The 16,224-nt window shown below is 38.4% G+C and overlaps 2 protein-coding genes across 2 annotated transcripts; one reads left to right on the top strand and one right to left on the bottom strand.

Moving 5' to 3' along the window:
• Positions 1-9,909: 9,909 nt before the first annotated feature.
• On the top strand, positions 9,910-11,772 carry LOC129876139 (uncharacterized). Its single transcript, XM_055951474.1, has 3 exons — positions 9,910-10,494; positions 11,001-11,129; positions 11,395-11,772. The coding sequence occupies exons 1-3, from the start codon at positions 10,039-10,041 to the stop codon at positions 11,566-11,568; spliced, it is 759 nt and encodes a 252-aa protein (XP_055807449.1). The 5' UTR covers positions 9,910-10,038; the 3' UTR covers positions 11,569-11,772.
• Positions 11,773-11,804: 32 nt separating this feature from the next.
• Positions 11,805-15,857, bottom strand: LOC129876138 (uncharacterized). Its single transcript, XM_055951473.1, has 9 exons — positions 15,659-15,857; positions 15,504-15,584; positions 13,777-13,866; positions 13,499-13,665; positions 12,803-12,872; positions 12,533-12,612; positions 12,348-12,410; positions 12,168-12,244; positions 11,805-12,091 (listed from the first exon to the last, which is right to left on the bottom strand). The coding sequence occupies exons 1-9, from the start codon at positions 15,734-15,736 to the stop codon at positions 11,991-11,993; spliced, it is 807 nt and encodes a 268-aa protein (XP_055807448.1). The 5' UTR covers positions 15,737-15,857; the 3' UTR covers positions 11,805-11,990.
• Positions 15,858-16,224: the final 367 nt, after the last annotated feature.

The raw sequence follows: 16,224 nt of genomic DNA, 5'->3' as shown, positions 1-16,224 counted from the left end.
TCTGTTGATCACCTCTGACCGAAACCCATGGGGGCCTGCATGACCCTCAAGGTCATTTTTGGAATTTTTGTAAAATGATCATTTTACCCCTCCCTTTAGATTCCCTAGATTGTTTTTGATTGGTATCGGGTGTTGATTTTTAGAAAATCCTATGAAAAGTTAAGTCTTTGGAAATTGTAAGTTTTCATAAGTTTTATATATTAAAAATGATATATGGGTCAATCGGAGCTACAGGTCTTGGAACAAAATTTCGTCGATTCCAACAACTCTGAAATATCTAAATTGGCTTAGGAGACTTTACAAAATCAGTTTTGGAGTTGTGACGAAGTTTTGAGGCCTTGAGTTGAGAAATTGAGGAATATTAAGCTGAGGTTTGACTTTGGTCAACTTGTGGAGTTTCGATGCTCGGAATGAAATTTTGATGACTCTGTTGGATTTGGGAGATGGTTTTTGGTCTAGAAGAAGTGTTGGTTAAATTTTTAGAGGTCCCGATTCATTTTGGTATTTTGAAGGCCTAAGTTGGTTTAGTTGCGACGTTCCAAGTTTTGGGTCAATGAAATCTTGAATTCAAATTCGGATGGTTCCATCAGCTTCAGAATAACCAAATTAGGCTACTAGCACTATTGGAATGACTATCGAGGAAATCGATACGAGTTTGGGCCATTTGGCGCTTTTGACTTTGAAAGTTAGTCTATGGTTGACTTTGGTCAACATTCTTAGAAAACGAGCTTGGATGAAATTTTGACAGCGCGGTTAGTTCCGGAAGGTCGATTTTGGTCTAGAACGACCCTTCGTTCTTTTTTGAGACTTCTAGACTAATATAAGGCCCATTGTAAAATGTGGCTTAAAATGGCTCTTAGATGTGAAATCTATTTTTTATTAAAATGATCTCGTATGGAAATTCTGAATGTGTCATTGAGTCCGCACGAATAAGAGAGAAGGAATGGAACTACTTCCTAAAGTGCTTCATAACTTCCTAAAGATTAGATGTGCACGTCAACACACCAATCCGCAGGAGTCTATTCCACACTTGCTCTTGTACTGAGAGACCAGTAACCTAGGCTCTGATACCAAATTGTCACGATCCAACCCACCGAACCATGCAGGCACCCACTGTACACCCTAAGTAAGAGAATCTTTAATTTCTTATATAAGAACAGTTGCAGAATTTAAAATAAACTTGATTAATTAAACCAGAATTTCTAAAGAAAACTATATTAAAGAGCAGCTTATGCAAGTATACAAAATCCCCCAAGAATATTAGTCTAAACAGGTACAAGAGCTACTAAGAGTAGAAATAAAATAAAAGACCAATGACCCAGCTTCCACCAATATAACGGAAAAATAGAAGCTACTGGAGAATCGCTTTCATCTTCACCTAAGAGACATAACTGACCCTGCAACCAAACTATGCCAAGTGTCATAGCAAGAATAGTATCAGTACAAACAACACCTACAGGTAGGCATCATTGTCCATTTGATACCCACCGCATAATATATGAACAGAGAAATAAGAGATATCATAATACTTAAACTTCCTCAATTTAGTCACCCCGGCCCAATAAGTGCACTCATTATTCTCACCCTTAGGGTATTCACCACCCTAAACAACACGGTTTCACTACCACCCTAGTCACAACTTAAAACCTGTGGATTAGGAACCCACCATACTATTATTCCATCACCCCAATAGTACCTACCTAGCAACCTTAACAGTACAATGATTTTCCTCAACCCTCACTAGTTGGTTTAATTGTCTCACCACATAAAGCATATCCGTCTCACAACCACACTCTCCAACTAACTTGAGTTCTAGATAGCCACTATCCCTACCTCAGTTATTCATGGAAATCACAATGGTAACACTCTTTAGTTACTAGAACCTTAAATTCTAAGTGTATAAATATAGAATACGATTATACCATATATATCACATCCGGGCCTAACAGGGCCTATCTTCTTACCCACCAATAAGTGTATAGATGATCATAATTCTCTATATCTAGCATACCTCAGCTCAAGGGTTCATTTATAGTTCTTAGTCCATGGTACATCTACCACTAACCTTATTATTACATGAAAATACATATATCATCAAATCCTCTTATGGGACCATCCACACATATACTTGGCCTTCTCAAGGGCCTAATTCAGTCATATTTGTGTTGGAACGTGACATCCGATTCAAATACATGTCAGAACGTGACACTCAATCCATATATATGTCGAAACGTAACACTCGATCCAAACATACCACATTCACAATTTCATTCAGTATTCACATTATTATATTACCAAGAATAGGTTTATCACAAAAATAGGCCAGCGAGATCTCATTTTTATAAGGACTAACTTGTTACCCTTATCTGTAAACGTTTAGGCTTATCATAAGTTTCAATAACACATTTAAGACATTTCTGGGAATAATCAGCGTCCACACTACCAAACCTTACAGGTCTAACCTCAAAATCTACTAGTTTTACTTTTCTGTACGAGATTTTATGCCCGATTTAAATTAACTAACTGCACACAAAAATATCACATTCAATAACTTCTCAATTCACTGCAGTACCTTTCTACCTAGGTCACTTTCGAATTTGACCCTATCACAATCGGATCTCTACCTGTAACCCATGACCCAAAACTTAGTACATGAAGTCTCATTAAATTTGCTTCTGTAATACATAGTAGGTATAGGTTTGCTACTCAGAGAAGAGAAGCCTAGCCTACCTAAGCGTCAAGCATTCACGGAGAGATAACACTACTAAAATCATTGGTTTCAGATGTTCGACTAGCAAAACTAGATTGAATTCTCTCCGGGTTGAAGCCTTCCAAAAGTTGAGATTTCCTCCCCTCCTCTTCTTCATTCAAGCGCAACCTTTTTGAAATATTTTGCAGAAATCCTCGCCTCTAACTCATACTTGGGAGAAGTGGAAAAAATAAAAAATTAAAGACTTAAGTTCTGTCGCACGACCTCCTGCTATGGGGGCCATATTCCCGCTCTAGTAGGATAGTGGGATCCAGTCAAGCCAGATTCTTGTGATTTCTTTCTAATCAAAATTAACGACTGTTTGGGTTATTACAATAGATACCAATTTACCCCTTATTTTTCCCCGAATGACACGCAAGGGAAGGTACGAACCGATCTAGTGCTCCCTGCAGGGAATGAACACTGTCCATAATCTAAGAAAAATTCGCATACTCCGAATTACAGTGCAAAATGAAATCACCTCTAATACACACTCGACAAGGATTATCCAAAGGAGGTGGACCCACCTTTCAAACCACACTAACACCCACTTCATCCCGCTCTAGCGAGAATATTTTCGCTGGAGTAGGATATTGTCGCCCTGGCTGGATGGGCACGATCAGTAAAGAATGGGAGAAGAATGGTTTCTCCCATTCTCCACATTTTCTTGCTCAAAATCTCCCAAAACGCTCTCTAACCTTCCACTCTAATCGCCTGTGTAACAGTCACAACTCGTTCTTAACTTTAACTTCATGATAATATTTACATTCAATGCTTAATCATGCTAGGAATTCGTAAAATCAGAGGCCAATAGGGTAGTTTTCAACTTTTTTAGAAATATTTCGCTTGCATTGCTAGATTAGCGTAGAATGGACTATCCCCTTACGTCCACAATGTCTCCCTGATATCTTGGGCGTAAGGTTAACAACAATTTTCATCCATATCAGACTAGAATGCGGGGGTGAAAGTTGAAAGGTTTTTGTTAGCCTAAATCTTGATTATGCTAGTTATTTGGAGTTTTTTACCCAAATTCCTTTGTAGATAATGTTGCTAGGACACTTAGGAGTACTGATCTGCAAAATTTTGGAGGAAATTTGTGAGTTGGGGTGAGGAGGCGCCATAGATCGTACCTGGTGTTCATACAGGATGAATCACACTCTGGTGGCCTTCATCCCGCTCTGGTAGGATCCTGCTGCTCTGGTGGGATTTCGCTAGGTAGTGGCCTCGTTTTAGAGACCCTTTCCCCTATGATTTCACATTTACCCTATTTAGTTCTAATTGAAATTTTGTGAAACTTGCAAGTACTTCACTATGGCTCACCACAACGATGCCAACCTCCCATTTGCCAGGTTTCCCGATGCCGCCTCTCGGGAAAGGCACCATGACTTTAGAAAAACCAAATTCCTTCCCAAGAGGGGATTCCACATGCTAGGAGTAGAAGACAAGATACTTGCCTTCTATGCTCGATTGGAGGAGTTCGGGTGGGGTCCCTTGACCGAATCCCCTACATCCGCACGTATTGGTTGGGTGAGGGAGTTCTATGCCATCCTTCCTACGGTCCGCTAGGATGATCTTAACCCCACCATTCGCATAAGAGGATTGGACATCCCCCTGAGTCTTGCTTATATTAATGTTGTGCTCGAAGTATGAGAGGACTTAAATGCTGAATATGAGGCCAAGCTAAGAGAGATGAACCTAGAGTGCTTACAAAACACTCTAGTGGTCCCAGAGCGCTAGAGCAGGGTCTACTGGCCCAGCACCGAGGGCATCACTAGCAACGACTGGTCTGACAATGCCAAGAGATGGCTACACTTGGTGGCTAAGAGGATTCTCCCTTCTAGCAACTGTACAAATATGACCTTTCCGAGGGCTCTAGTGGTGGCTTGTGATATTCAGGGGATAGGCCTAAATGTTAGGGCCCAAATTGTGTCAGAGTGGAAGATGTTCTACCGTGGCAACAAGAAGGCATTCTTCTTGCTGGGCCTTATCACTGCCATGTGCAAGATGGCCGAGGCCTCATGGATCCTCCTTTCCACCCTTTACTTATCACGAGAGCCTCCTCTCGGATACCGAAGAAGTGGAGGGTTGACGGGGCTAAGAGCAGTCGGGCAGCAGTAGTAGAGGACGAGGACAAGGACGATGAGGTTGCCCCTCCCACTCAGTCACAGCCACCAGTTGACCCTCGCTTGGAGGAGGAATTAGTTGTAGTTCGGAGGCGATTAGGAGGCCACTTTGCCCAGACCCTGCTCTAGTGCCACCAGCTACTGCCATGGAGGTGGAGATGCTTCCTTGTCAGCTGCGGTGGGAGAGGAGGAAGAGCATTGAGAGGGACCGCCTTATGATGAGGATGTGGAAGACTATCAAGAACATCTTTTCCTGTGTCGCTCCCTAGAGGAAATTGTCCAGGTTGGAACCCGACGAATTTCGCGAGTTCCCCTTTTTAAATGAGGCCTGGGCAGGAGAGTACCCCCCGAAAGACCTAGATTCAGATGTCGACACTCCCCCTCACCCCCGTTAGGATTTGTTATTTGATTAGGTTGCCCCGTTTGGGCAAGGAACAAATAATTTATCGCTTTGATTTACTATTTCTCTTATTTTTGTAAGCACCGAATGCTTTTTAATTCCTTCACATCTTTGTACATATTATCACTACCGTTTTTTTAGCTATTCGGTCTTAGTTGATCACTACACAACCTTAGATCTAGCCATTGCGCTTAAAGGATCAATGCCAAAAACAAGGGAACCCCAGGGGACCTCTTTCTGAGGATTCTATCTCGCGAGATCCCGCTCTGGTGGGATAATTCCCACTTTGGCAGGATATTCCCATTGGTGCAGTATTTGTTGAGATAGTAGCTTCAGAGAATTCCCTTGGGGCATTCTTCCTGCCCCATATTCCCCCTTAGACTCCCAAGGTTAAACTCAACCCCTCTGACTTCTTTTTCTACGAGAATTTTGACGTCGATTGTCCCAAAGTCAAACCCCGCACTATACATAGGGGATTATCGCTCCCCTTAGAAACAAGGACATCAAGATAAACAAGGCATCATTTAAACCAACTTGTGACATCAAATTCTTATTAACTCAAGCCAATAGTTCAATCCATTATATCAGATAGGCACAATTCAGCAACACCTTATTTTAGCTCAGTTACAAAATATGCTAAGGATCTTTCGTGATCACCATTAGACTAGTGTACAACACTAGATCTTTTTCTCACCTGATTTCAAACCAAATTCCGACTGCCCCAAAATCAGAGTTTCTCCACAGTCCCCACTAGTTAAATTCCTTTACCAATTAGCACAAATGGTAAGTCCATGCACCATTTACAAGCCGCATTCCCTTACATGAGTATATCATTCAACACATTAGGACTCATCCCTTAATAGTCTTGGGTCTTACACAGTTCAAAACACATAATACAGTTATGACTCCTCCCTAACATCTAGTTCGTAAAACTTATTAGAAAACATATACCAACAAATTCAACACACAAACAAGGATATTTCACACTTTAAATCAGGAGCCACAATACACATAATCAAATGTTCAGCTACATAACTCAAGCAAGTAAAGTAATTTAGTTAGCTTCATGGATGATCATTAGTTGATCATATATATATTCTCACCGCCTCTAAGGCAAGATACCAATTGAAATCTTCTTGGTTCTAATTTCTTTGCTTGTGTTACTTCAGCCTTGACAACGGCATTCAGTTTACCTCATTGAGATACCAAATGAAATCCAGAGATACTAATTGGACTCAACCCATATCACAAGCGATAGGTCGCACGAATAAGAGAGAAGGAATAGAACTACTTCCTAAAGTGCTTCATAACTTTCTAAAGATTAGATGTGCACGTCAACACACCAATCCGCAGGAGTCTATTCCACACTTTCTCTTGTACTGAGAGACCAGTAACCTAGGTTCTGATACCAAATTGTCACGATCCAACCCACCGAACCATGCAGGCACCCACTGTACACCCTAAGTAAGAGAATCTTTAATTTCTTATATAAGAACAGTTGCAGAATTTAAAATAAACTTGATTAATTAAACCAGAATTTCTAAAGAAAACTATATTAAAGAGCAGTTTATGCAAGTATACAAAATCCCCCAAGGATATTAGTCTAAACAGGTACAAGAGCTACTAAGAGTAGAAATAAAATAAAATACCAATGACCCAACTTCCACCAATATAACGGAAAAATATAAGCTACTGGAGAATCGCCTTCATCTTTACCTAAGAGACATAACTGACCCTGCAACCAAACTATGCCAAGTGTCATAGCAAGAATAGTATCAGTACAAACAACACCTACAGGTAGGCATCATTGTCCATTTGATACCCACCGCATAATATATGAACAGAGAAATAAGAGATATCATAATACTTAAACTTTCTCAATTTAGTCACCCCAGCCCAATAATAAGTGCACTCATTATTCTCACCCTTAGGGTATTCACCACCCTAAACAACACGGTTTCACTACCACCCTAGTCACAACTTAAAACCTGTGGATTAGGGACCCACCGTACTATTATTCCATCACCCCAATAGTACCCACCTAGCAACCTTAACAGTACAATGATTTTCCTCAACCCTCACTAGTTGGTTTAATTGTCTCACCACATAAAGCATATCCGTCTCACAACCACACTCTCCAACTAACTTGAGTTCTAGATAGCCACTATCCCTACCTCAGTTATTCATGGAAATCACAATGGTAACACTCTTTAGTTACTAGAACCTTAAATTCTAAGTGTATAAATATAGAATACGATTATACCATATATATCACATCCGGGCCTAACAGGGCCTATCTTCTTACCCACCAATAAGTGTATAGATGATCATAATTCTCTATATCTAGCATACCTCAGCTCAAGGGTTCATTTATAGTTCTTAGTCCATGGTACATCTACCACTAACCTTATTATTACGTGAAAATACATATATCATCAAATCCTCTTATGGGACCATCCACACATATACTTGGCCTTCTCAAGGGCCTAATTCAGTCATATTTGTATTGGAACGTGACACCCGATCCAAAAATATATCAGAATGTGACATCCGATTCAAATACATGTCAGAACGTGACACTCAATCCATATATATGTCGAAACGTAACACTCGATCCAAACATACCACATTCACAATTTCATTCAGTATTCACATTATTATATTACCAAGAATAGGTTTATCACAAAAATAGGCCAGCGAGATCTCATTTTTATAAGGACTAACTTGTTACCCTTATCTGTACACGTTTAGGCATATCATAAGTAACTTAATTACACATTTAAGATAATTTTGGGAATAATCAACGTCCACACTACCAAACCTTACAGGTCTAACCTTAAATCTACTAGTTTTACTTTTTTGTACGAGATTCTATGTTCGATATAAATTAACCAGCTGCACACAAAAACATCACAATCAATAATTTCTCAATTCACTGTAGCAACTTTCTACCCAGGTCACATTTGAATTTAACCCTATCATAATCGGATCTCTGGCCGTAACCCATGACCCACAACTTAGTATATGAAGTCTCATTAATTTCCCTTCTATATTACACGGTAGGTATAGGTTTACTATTCAGAGAAGAGAAGCCTAGTCATCTGGGCGCCAAATATTCGCGGAGAGATAACACTGCTATAATCATTGGTTTCAGATGTTCTACGAGCAAGACCAGATTGAATTCTCTGAGTTGAAGCCTTCTAAAAGATGAGATTCCCTCCCCTCCTCTTCTTCATTCAAAAGCAGCCTCTTTGGAGGATTTTGCAGAAACCTTCGCCTTTAACTCATACTAGGGAGAAGTGAGAAAAATAAGAAATTCGCGACTTAAGTTCTGTCCCACGAACTCTCACTCTGGCGGCGCCACTGGGGTGGGACCAGTCCGCTCTAGAGGGATAGTGGGACCCAGTCAAGCTAGATTCTTGTGATTTCTTTTTAATCAAAATTAACGACGATTTAGATCGTTACACTACCATTTTGAGCATGAAAGAATTTAGTGTTAATACATTTTTTTTAAAACATATATTTGAAAATGATTTGAGTCTGAAAAGTTCTTAAATTTCTACTATTTTGAACATGAGTATATTTTAGTATAAATGATTGTTTGAGATAGATTTTTGAGAAGGTATGAATGAGTTTGAAAGTATGTTTTAAATAAAATAATTAATGACTAAGACGAGATTGAGTTTGATGAAAGTCTAATGAGACTAGATGTGATGATTGAATAGATTGATCTAATTGAGCATATGAACATATTGAGTCTTTGGGAGTAGTATTGAGCACCGATTTGGGTAAGAGTAAATAACAACTCAAATCCATAAACTACGTAGCCAGCATAGGATAGGAGTTATGCCTCTCTAGTCCCAAAAAAGAGGACTTTGATTGATTGTGGATCCAATGAGGTTGATCGTCCCTTACCCTGACAAAATATTAGACGGTTGCGGCAACGACAGTGCAAAGCATTGTATCAGCACTAGCTCATGAATGATGAGTGTCGGTTAGAAAAACTCCCTAAAATTGAATGGTTTGATTTGGTTGAGTTGCATATCATTGAGTTTATTTTCAAAGCATTGTTTATTTTTAAACTTGCATGTCCCTTGAGTTGAGTTGCATGATGTTGAATATAGTTGGTCATATGTCCTTTCAGCTATTTTACATACCATTATTCCATGTATTGATGTGATCCGCCGCTGCATTGTTTTATGATTGAATGAGTCATCAGACAAAGTGGTTCGCTTAGGCCCAACAATGGTCTTCGAGTGCCGATCACGCCTAAGGTACCCTCTCGAGGTGTGTCGGTAATTGTTTAAAAGTATAGGTAAGATTAGTGTATATGGCAGCGATGTATGTCTAATAATGTAGTTTAGCCATTAAAAATAATTCTACAATTCCGAAATAACTAATCTAGATCGAGATAAGTCATCTTGCAATTTTATTCAACCAAACATGAGATAAAATCATTCCTAGGATTAGTTATCTCTTATCCTCGTACCAAATGATCCCTAAGTAGAGGCAGACCAACGTATAGCATATCGAGTGCTCGAGCACCCATATTGACTAGGAGGAAAACTTTTCATATATATAATACTCGAAAATTGCTATAATCTATTTGTGAGCACCCAAAAACCAAACCCTAAAAATAGTAATGAACTATTAATTCCAAAAAAAAAAACTTTTAATTCCTTGTCTCCAACCTCAAATAAAAAAGAAAACAAGTGTAGTGGAACATTCATGCAAGTGCTGCTTAATTTCTACTTTCTAACATATTAATGCACATTTCCACTTTGCAGCACGTAATTTCTGATTACATATTTATACCCAACACGCACGCAAGTATTATAGAAGAAGCAAGAAAAACAAATCTCATAATTGAAATTAAATTTACTGACAACACTATGAAGAGGCAAATTCGGAATGTATTACCAGTAATTCTCTGTTCGTTGCTTCTATTGATTGCTACTGAAATTGGAAATTTTTACCGATTTGCCGATGGAGCACAACGGACGATTCAAGTTTCCGATGATCTAGACGACGTCGTTGACGATGAAGAGGATGAGGCTTGGAGAGAATGGGGCAGAAAGAAATCGACTAGCTCCGATTTCGATCCGCCGCCGACGGATTTTGGTACGATGAGTCCGTCGGAAATTCAAGCGGAAATGATGAAGCGGCAGCTGGGTCCTGTCTTTGGGTTCGTTAAACTCCGACTTGGAACTCGTCGGACTCAGGTATCTATTGCTTTACCTTTTTTGTGTGTGTTAATTCTGATTAATTTGATGAGTAATGAAGCGCTAAATTGATTTTCCTAACTTTGAGCATCGAATCTAGTAAAATAGTTGTCTTGCTGAAAGAGTAATCTACCAATTGTCTTTCAACTTCAAGCTACTACATGTTGCTTTATTTACTTAAATTATCTTGCTATTTTATTGTCTTTATTTTCCTTCCAATCTTTGCTTTGATTACACTTCCTCTCTACCCCACAAATATAGGACTAAGTTTGTGTACATCTTACCTGCCCAAATCCCACTTGTGAAACTACACTGGGTATGTTGTTGTTTATACCTAGATAGAATGAATTAAATGTAGAGGATTACTAAAGCTGACCTCAATTGATTCGGATTGAAATTGAACCATAGTTGACTGAATGGAAGGTTATATAGTTGGGAAAGGAGACTTTGGGAGGTTTGCAAAGTAATTGTATTGTATTATTAACTGAGATAAAACTTGTTTCCAGGAGAAAGTTTCTGAAATAGCCATGAGATGGACCAAACTAGCAAGAACTGGAGCAATTGAGGCAAAGTTCATAAGCGTCGATGTGAGCACAATCATGTTTACTATGGAGAAAGGTCAAGACTCTATAGAGGTTTGTCTTACTTCCAAAATCTGGTGTTTTATTCTGTACCTGCCAACAAAGAGTTGAATCATTTATATATTATCACAACACTAGTATGAAGAATGCCAAGGCTCTAGTTTTGCTTTATATTTTTAGCCCTCCAAATGCATCCTTTATCGCATGGTTTTGCTTGGTTCAATTCTTCGTCCTGTTGGGACGACATGTTAATTGGTATTTGATAGAATCACTAGTTCTGTATACTAGAAATTTGAGATTCTCTTACTCCATTTTGCAGTTGAAAGAGTTTTTGTTGGACCAACCAGAAGCATATGAGATCAAACTAGGGGACCAACTTTTTCGAAGACCAGGAGATCCTCCTTTTGAAGAAGCATTTGAAAAGTTTCAGAGTGAGAAAAGCAAAGTCGATCGTACCAGTTCAAAAAAGAAGGATAGACATAATGAGTTGTAATCACCAGAAGAGAACTCTTGACAACTAATTTTGATCACTTATAACATGTATTATCAGGAGGGTAGGTGTACACGACTGGCATCTTACACGTTCTTTTTTCGATATACACTCAACACTGTGTGCTTACAAGCTATGTGCCCAAATAATCAATGAATTCTTCTGATTTTTGATCAATGAACATCTTGTGCTGGACTCGTTATATGACATTCCTAAAGTTTGTGCTGCTCATCATAAAATTGTTTTAATTCAAACATAATATAAACCATCCCACAAACTTAAGTGTGTATACATAGGGATGACCAGAGCGGACCCGATGCTCAATACATAATTCTGTAAGAAAAGATTATTGATACCGGAGGATATTGCAGCAGACCCTGTCGGCTTTTAAGAAATGCAAGTTAGTTAACTGAAAGAATACAGGATCATTTCAGCTTATTGCTGAAGTCAGAGAGCCCGAGAAGGCAAATTCTGGAAATGCTAGCAGCTTCCTCCCTCTCCTTTTGAGTATTGTAACCCCAGTCCCCTGCTTCAAGAAATCAGATCAGCATTCACTACAACATTGCAAATCTATAAGAAACCAAGAGAGTATGATAAGTCACCTAGATACAAGTTCCATCCATCCAACTCGGACTCTTTAATCACATTCTTTAATGTAGCAAGCCGGTCTTCCACAAAGCTGAGCAATATGGAGAAAAGTAGACACGCTTAATTTCAAACAGTAGAACCCAGATGGCTATTCAAAAGAAGTTTGAGTAGTTCTTATGCTATAAAAATCTTACTGTAGTGTCAGACCCTGATGTTCCGGCATTTCCTGAAGTTGCTTAAGCACTTTTACTTTAGGTCTGATTAAAAAGAAGTTTCACATAAGCACAAGTGTGTTCTTGAAATAAGTAACACTAATTGACCGCATCTCTTGATATGCAGTTAGCTTAATCCAACATCACATGCGTGAATGTAAACTTACCCTGTGCCGAGACCATAGATCCTTTCAGCTGGAATGGTTATCCCAGCAATCCCTCTAAGTAATGCATCTGCAAAGCGACTCTACAAATAGCAGTGAAGAAGAAATATTAGATGAATGGCTTATCTCAAGGCTCTATGATTCCAATTCCACTTTCATCAAGAACAAGCTAAAGATTTAAAAAAATATAATATCTTGTATGGGTGGTGAATATTTCAGGATAAATTAGTTATAAGATTTTATCTTTAGGTGTATGTGCACATTCTAACGAACCTGCTTTGTAGTGACTATATAAAGCTTTGAACTTGCAAATTTCAGTGCATCAGGAACTCCAGGATAAAACCTGTAGAGAAAGCATAGACTTTTTAGTACTTTTCTAACACAGTATATTCTTTAACGTGATCAAGTACTACCTGTAAATAGGGGCAAATTTATTGTGCAATTTATGGTGCACGTGAATGCATAGTCTTTCTGCAAAATTAGATATTTTATGTACGATATTTCCTTGAATTGATCTAATATTGCCTGCTGGCACCCATGTTATTAGAGGGCTTAATGGTGTACTTGGTTGAAAGTTGAGTTATTTACCTAGAAGAACAAGGATCGATTCCTACTTAATTTTTTTTTCTCTTTTCTTTAGTAGTGCACTCATGTTCTTGAAATCTTAGATCCACCTCTGACAGTAAAGAATAGGTGATTCTAGAGAACGACATAAGATGAGCACCAACCAACTTATAGGTCATAGTACTACTCAGAGTCTTAAAAGTTTATCAAGCTAGGAACTGATAGGCAGATAGATTTAGCTTGTTTTGGAGTAGATCACTCGATATAGATAGTCTATAGAGTGTTTGTTTCTCTGTATTTCTTTAAGTTGGTTCGATGATTATACATTAGCCAAGAGATTAGGGCTAGTCAGGATCCTCAAGTGGCTGATTCGATCTCACAGGCATAACCAACAGCTACATTTACCTGTTTGCACCTATCCAAGTAGCCAAATCATTGTCCATCCATTCATCTCTAACCTTACCAAAAAGATCTATGAGAAAATCCCTGTCTTCATCCCATTCTGCCACTATAATGGGTTTAATCTTTGCCCAGTTCTCAAGTATTCCCTCAACTGTTAGTCCCTCTGCAACCTATCACATTAAGAAAGATATCACCTCGACGAACTTTATGATACATCAGCTAGAATGAATAGATTTGTGTCATCATATCCAAGACACTTGTATTTTTTTCTGTGTACCCACCGAAGACCTGCGAATAGAAGGGATTCTCGACTCCAAAAGCAACCTCACAAGTAAGAGATTTTCATATCCAGTTTCCACCACAGGTCTAACCTGCAGAAAGTTTGAAGCTTTATCACTTTCTAAAAGAATAACATACCCCATAGTGGGTGTATGCGGACCTTACCCTACCTTTGGGTAGAGAGGCTACTTCAACTAGATCCTCGGCTCAAGAAAATCATTTTTCAACAAAATAGTTTGAAAGAAATGCAAAATTAAAAGCTACGATGATTAGCACAATTAGCACCCGTATATGGATCTCAAATATCATTGTTATTATAACAGAAATAGTTCACTAGCTGACAAAAGATTCTCTGACAAGAAGGAGATGATTGCCAGCGACATTCACTTATTAGAATAGTATATGTGCAATTATTACCAAATGCAATTCAAAACACTTCTGCTCAAGTTATTAAGGGATGAGAAATCAGTTCAACATTAATAGGAAAATCAGTATTTCCCATATAATGATATTACCAAATAGGAAAATTCGAGATTAATTGATGTAGCAGTCTAGTGGTTGTAACTCTACATTGCACAACTTAGACGGAAGATTCAACAACAACAATAACATATCCAGAGTAGTCCCACAAAGTCAGAGAAGATTCAAATATTACCAAATTTCTCCTCCCTCTACTTCCATTTCCTCCCCTTATTCACAAGGTACCCCCACCCAAAAGATAAAAAGACCAAAGGAAAACCTGTTGCTGAGAGTCAAAAGCATGGAAGTTTCAGAGCACCATCAGCATTTCAAGAATGACACTTACGAGTTTGAAATGCATACTTCTCCTGGTTTTTGCAATTACATACATGACACAACCCAGAGGTGCACAGCTCATCGGTCCATTGACTAAATCACTGATTTCAACATTCACATGATTATATACACACAAAACACCAATATTTCTAGCCTTAGGAGTGGAGTGAAAAGCCGACATACAGGTTTGGCTGAATCTAGTAGCTTTAGTTCAAACCCTATATTTATATTAAGAAATTCACTAAAATAGGGCAAATATTACCGCTATCCTAGAATTAGAACCCATAAAAGTTCAAATCCAGGCTCCACCTCTAACTAGCCTAGTCCAACCTCAGATTGATATGCTAAGAATATTTAACAAATCACTTATGGAAAAGCAAAACTCTTATGAACCAAACTTGGAATGATGTTGAACTCAATGTGTGCATTCAGGCACACCCTTTATAGTAGTGACTGTTCTCATGAGAAAAGACTTTGTTTTCTGTCGAAGAAGCATGCTTAACACAACCTATTGCATATATAAACATTCTAGACATATGTTAACTAAATTACAGGCAAAAGCTTGTCCAAAGCCACCTCTACCACACATAGCCAGGGCCACCTTACGCGTAGGGTGGTCCGGCGCACACCTTTCACTAGAAAATTATACATACACACACACACACACATATATATATAATTTTACGCACCTTTAACACAACTAAAAAAGAAAATTTCCACACCCTTCGCCAAATTCTTGTCTCTGCCCCTGCTACTACTAATGTATCTCCTTTACATGAATAGCTTTTCTTTCACTATTTCACCTGTACTATTACTTTCTAAGGAAATGGGAAGACAAACATGGTATAGCCACATTCCAATGTACATCAAAAAGCAAATGAACAAAGAAAGAATCATACTTTGACAAGCTAAGACAAAAAGAGAAAAACTTTACCACATGCATCTGATCTACAATCCAATCTTCCAAAGAAGAGTCCACCCCATTGAAAAGGCTGGGCCATCTCACTCTAGCAGCCTGTAAAACCAACAAATTTTCTTTAAAATAAAATTGAATATTGGGAAGCAAAAAGGGACAAGTAAGGAAATGACCTTAACAGCAGAAAGAGAGCTTTCTCCACAGCTATCGCAGAGAACTCCGTCAAAATCTAAGGCATACAAATCCCCCATCCAATCCCAACTATGCCAGTTGTGGGCTCTCAGGATGTAAAATCTAAAACTGTTGGGATGGGGGGTTCAATACCCGCCAATCAAATTTGATCAAATACCTTTGACTCAACTGGCAGCAGATTTCTTGTAAGATAGTCGTCGTTTTTATCGATTCGATGGGGCCTTTTTGACCCGGATCCGACCCGAATGACATGTCCAACCAAACACACTTCCATTTTTTATTTTTATTTTTCTAAAATTAAAATATATTGACTTAATTAATCTGAATTCATACCTAGTAAAGTTTTATATTAAGTTATTCTCTATTAATCATTTACAATGACAACTTTAAGGGATGCATCTTGGCTATCTTTTTTATTTTTAGTGATTTCTCACACCTAAAAATATTGGTATTAGTATTATTTTTTTAAAAATGGTGAATAAAAAAGTAAAATTAGTGATTACAACACTTAAAATAATATTTTTTTAGCACACTTATATACAAAGCT

Source organism: Solanum dulcamara, chromosome 12 (assembly GCF_947179165.1).
Source record: "Solanum dulcamara chromosome 12, daSolDulc1.2, whole genome shotgun sequence".
In the NCBI taxonomy this organism is placed as follows: domain Eukaryota; kingdom Viridiplantae; phylum Streptophyta; class Magnoliopsida; order Solanales; family Solanaceae; genus Solanum; species Solanum dulcamara.
Note: the sequence above shows the minus strand (reverse complement) of the source record. Positions and strands in the feature narration are given on the sequence as shown.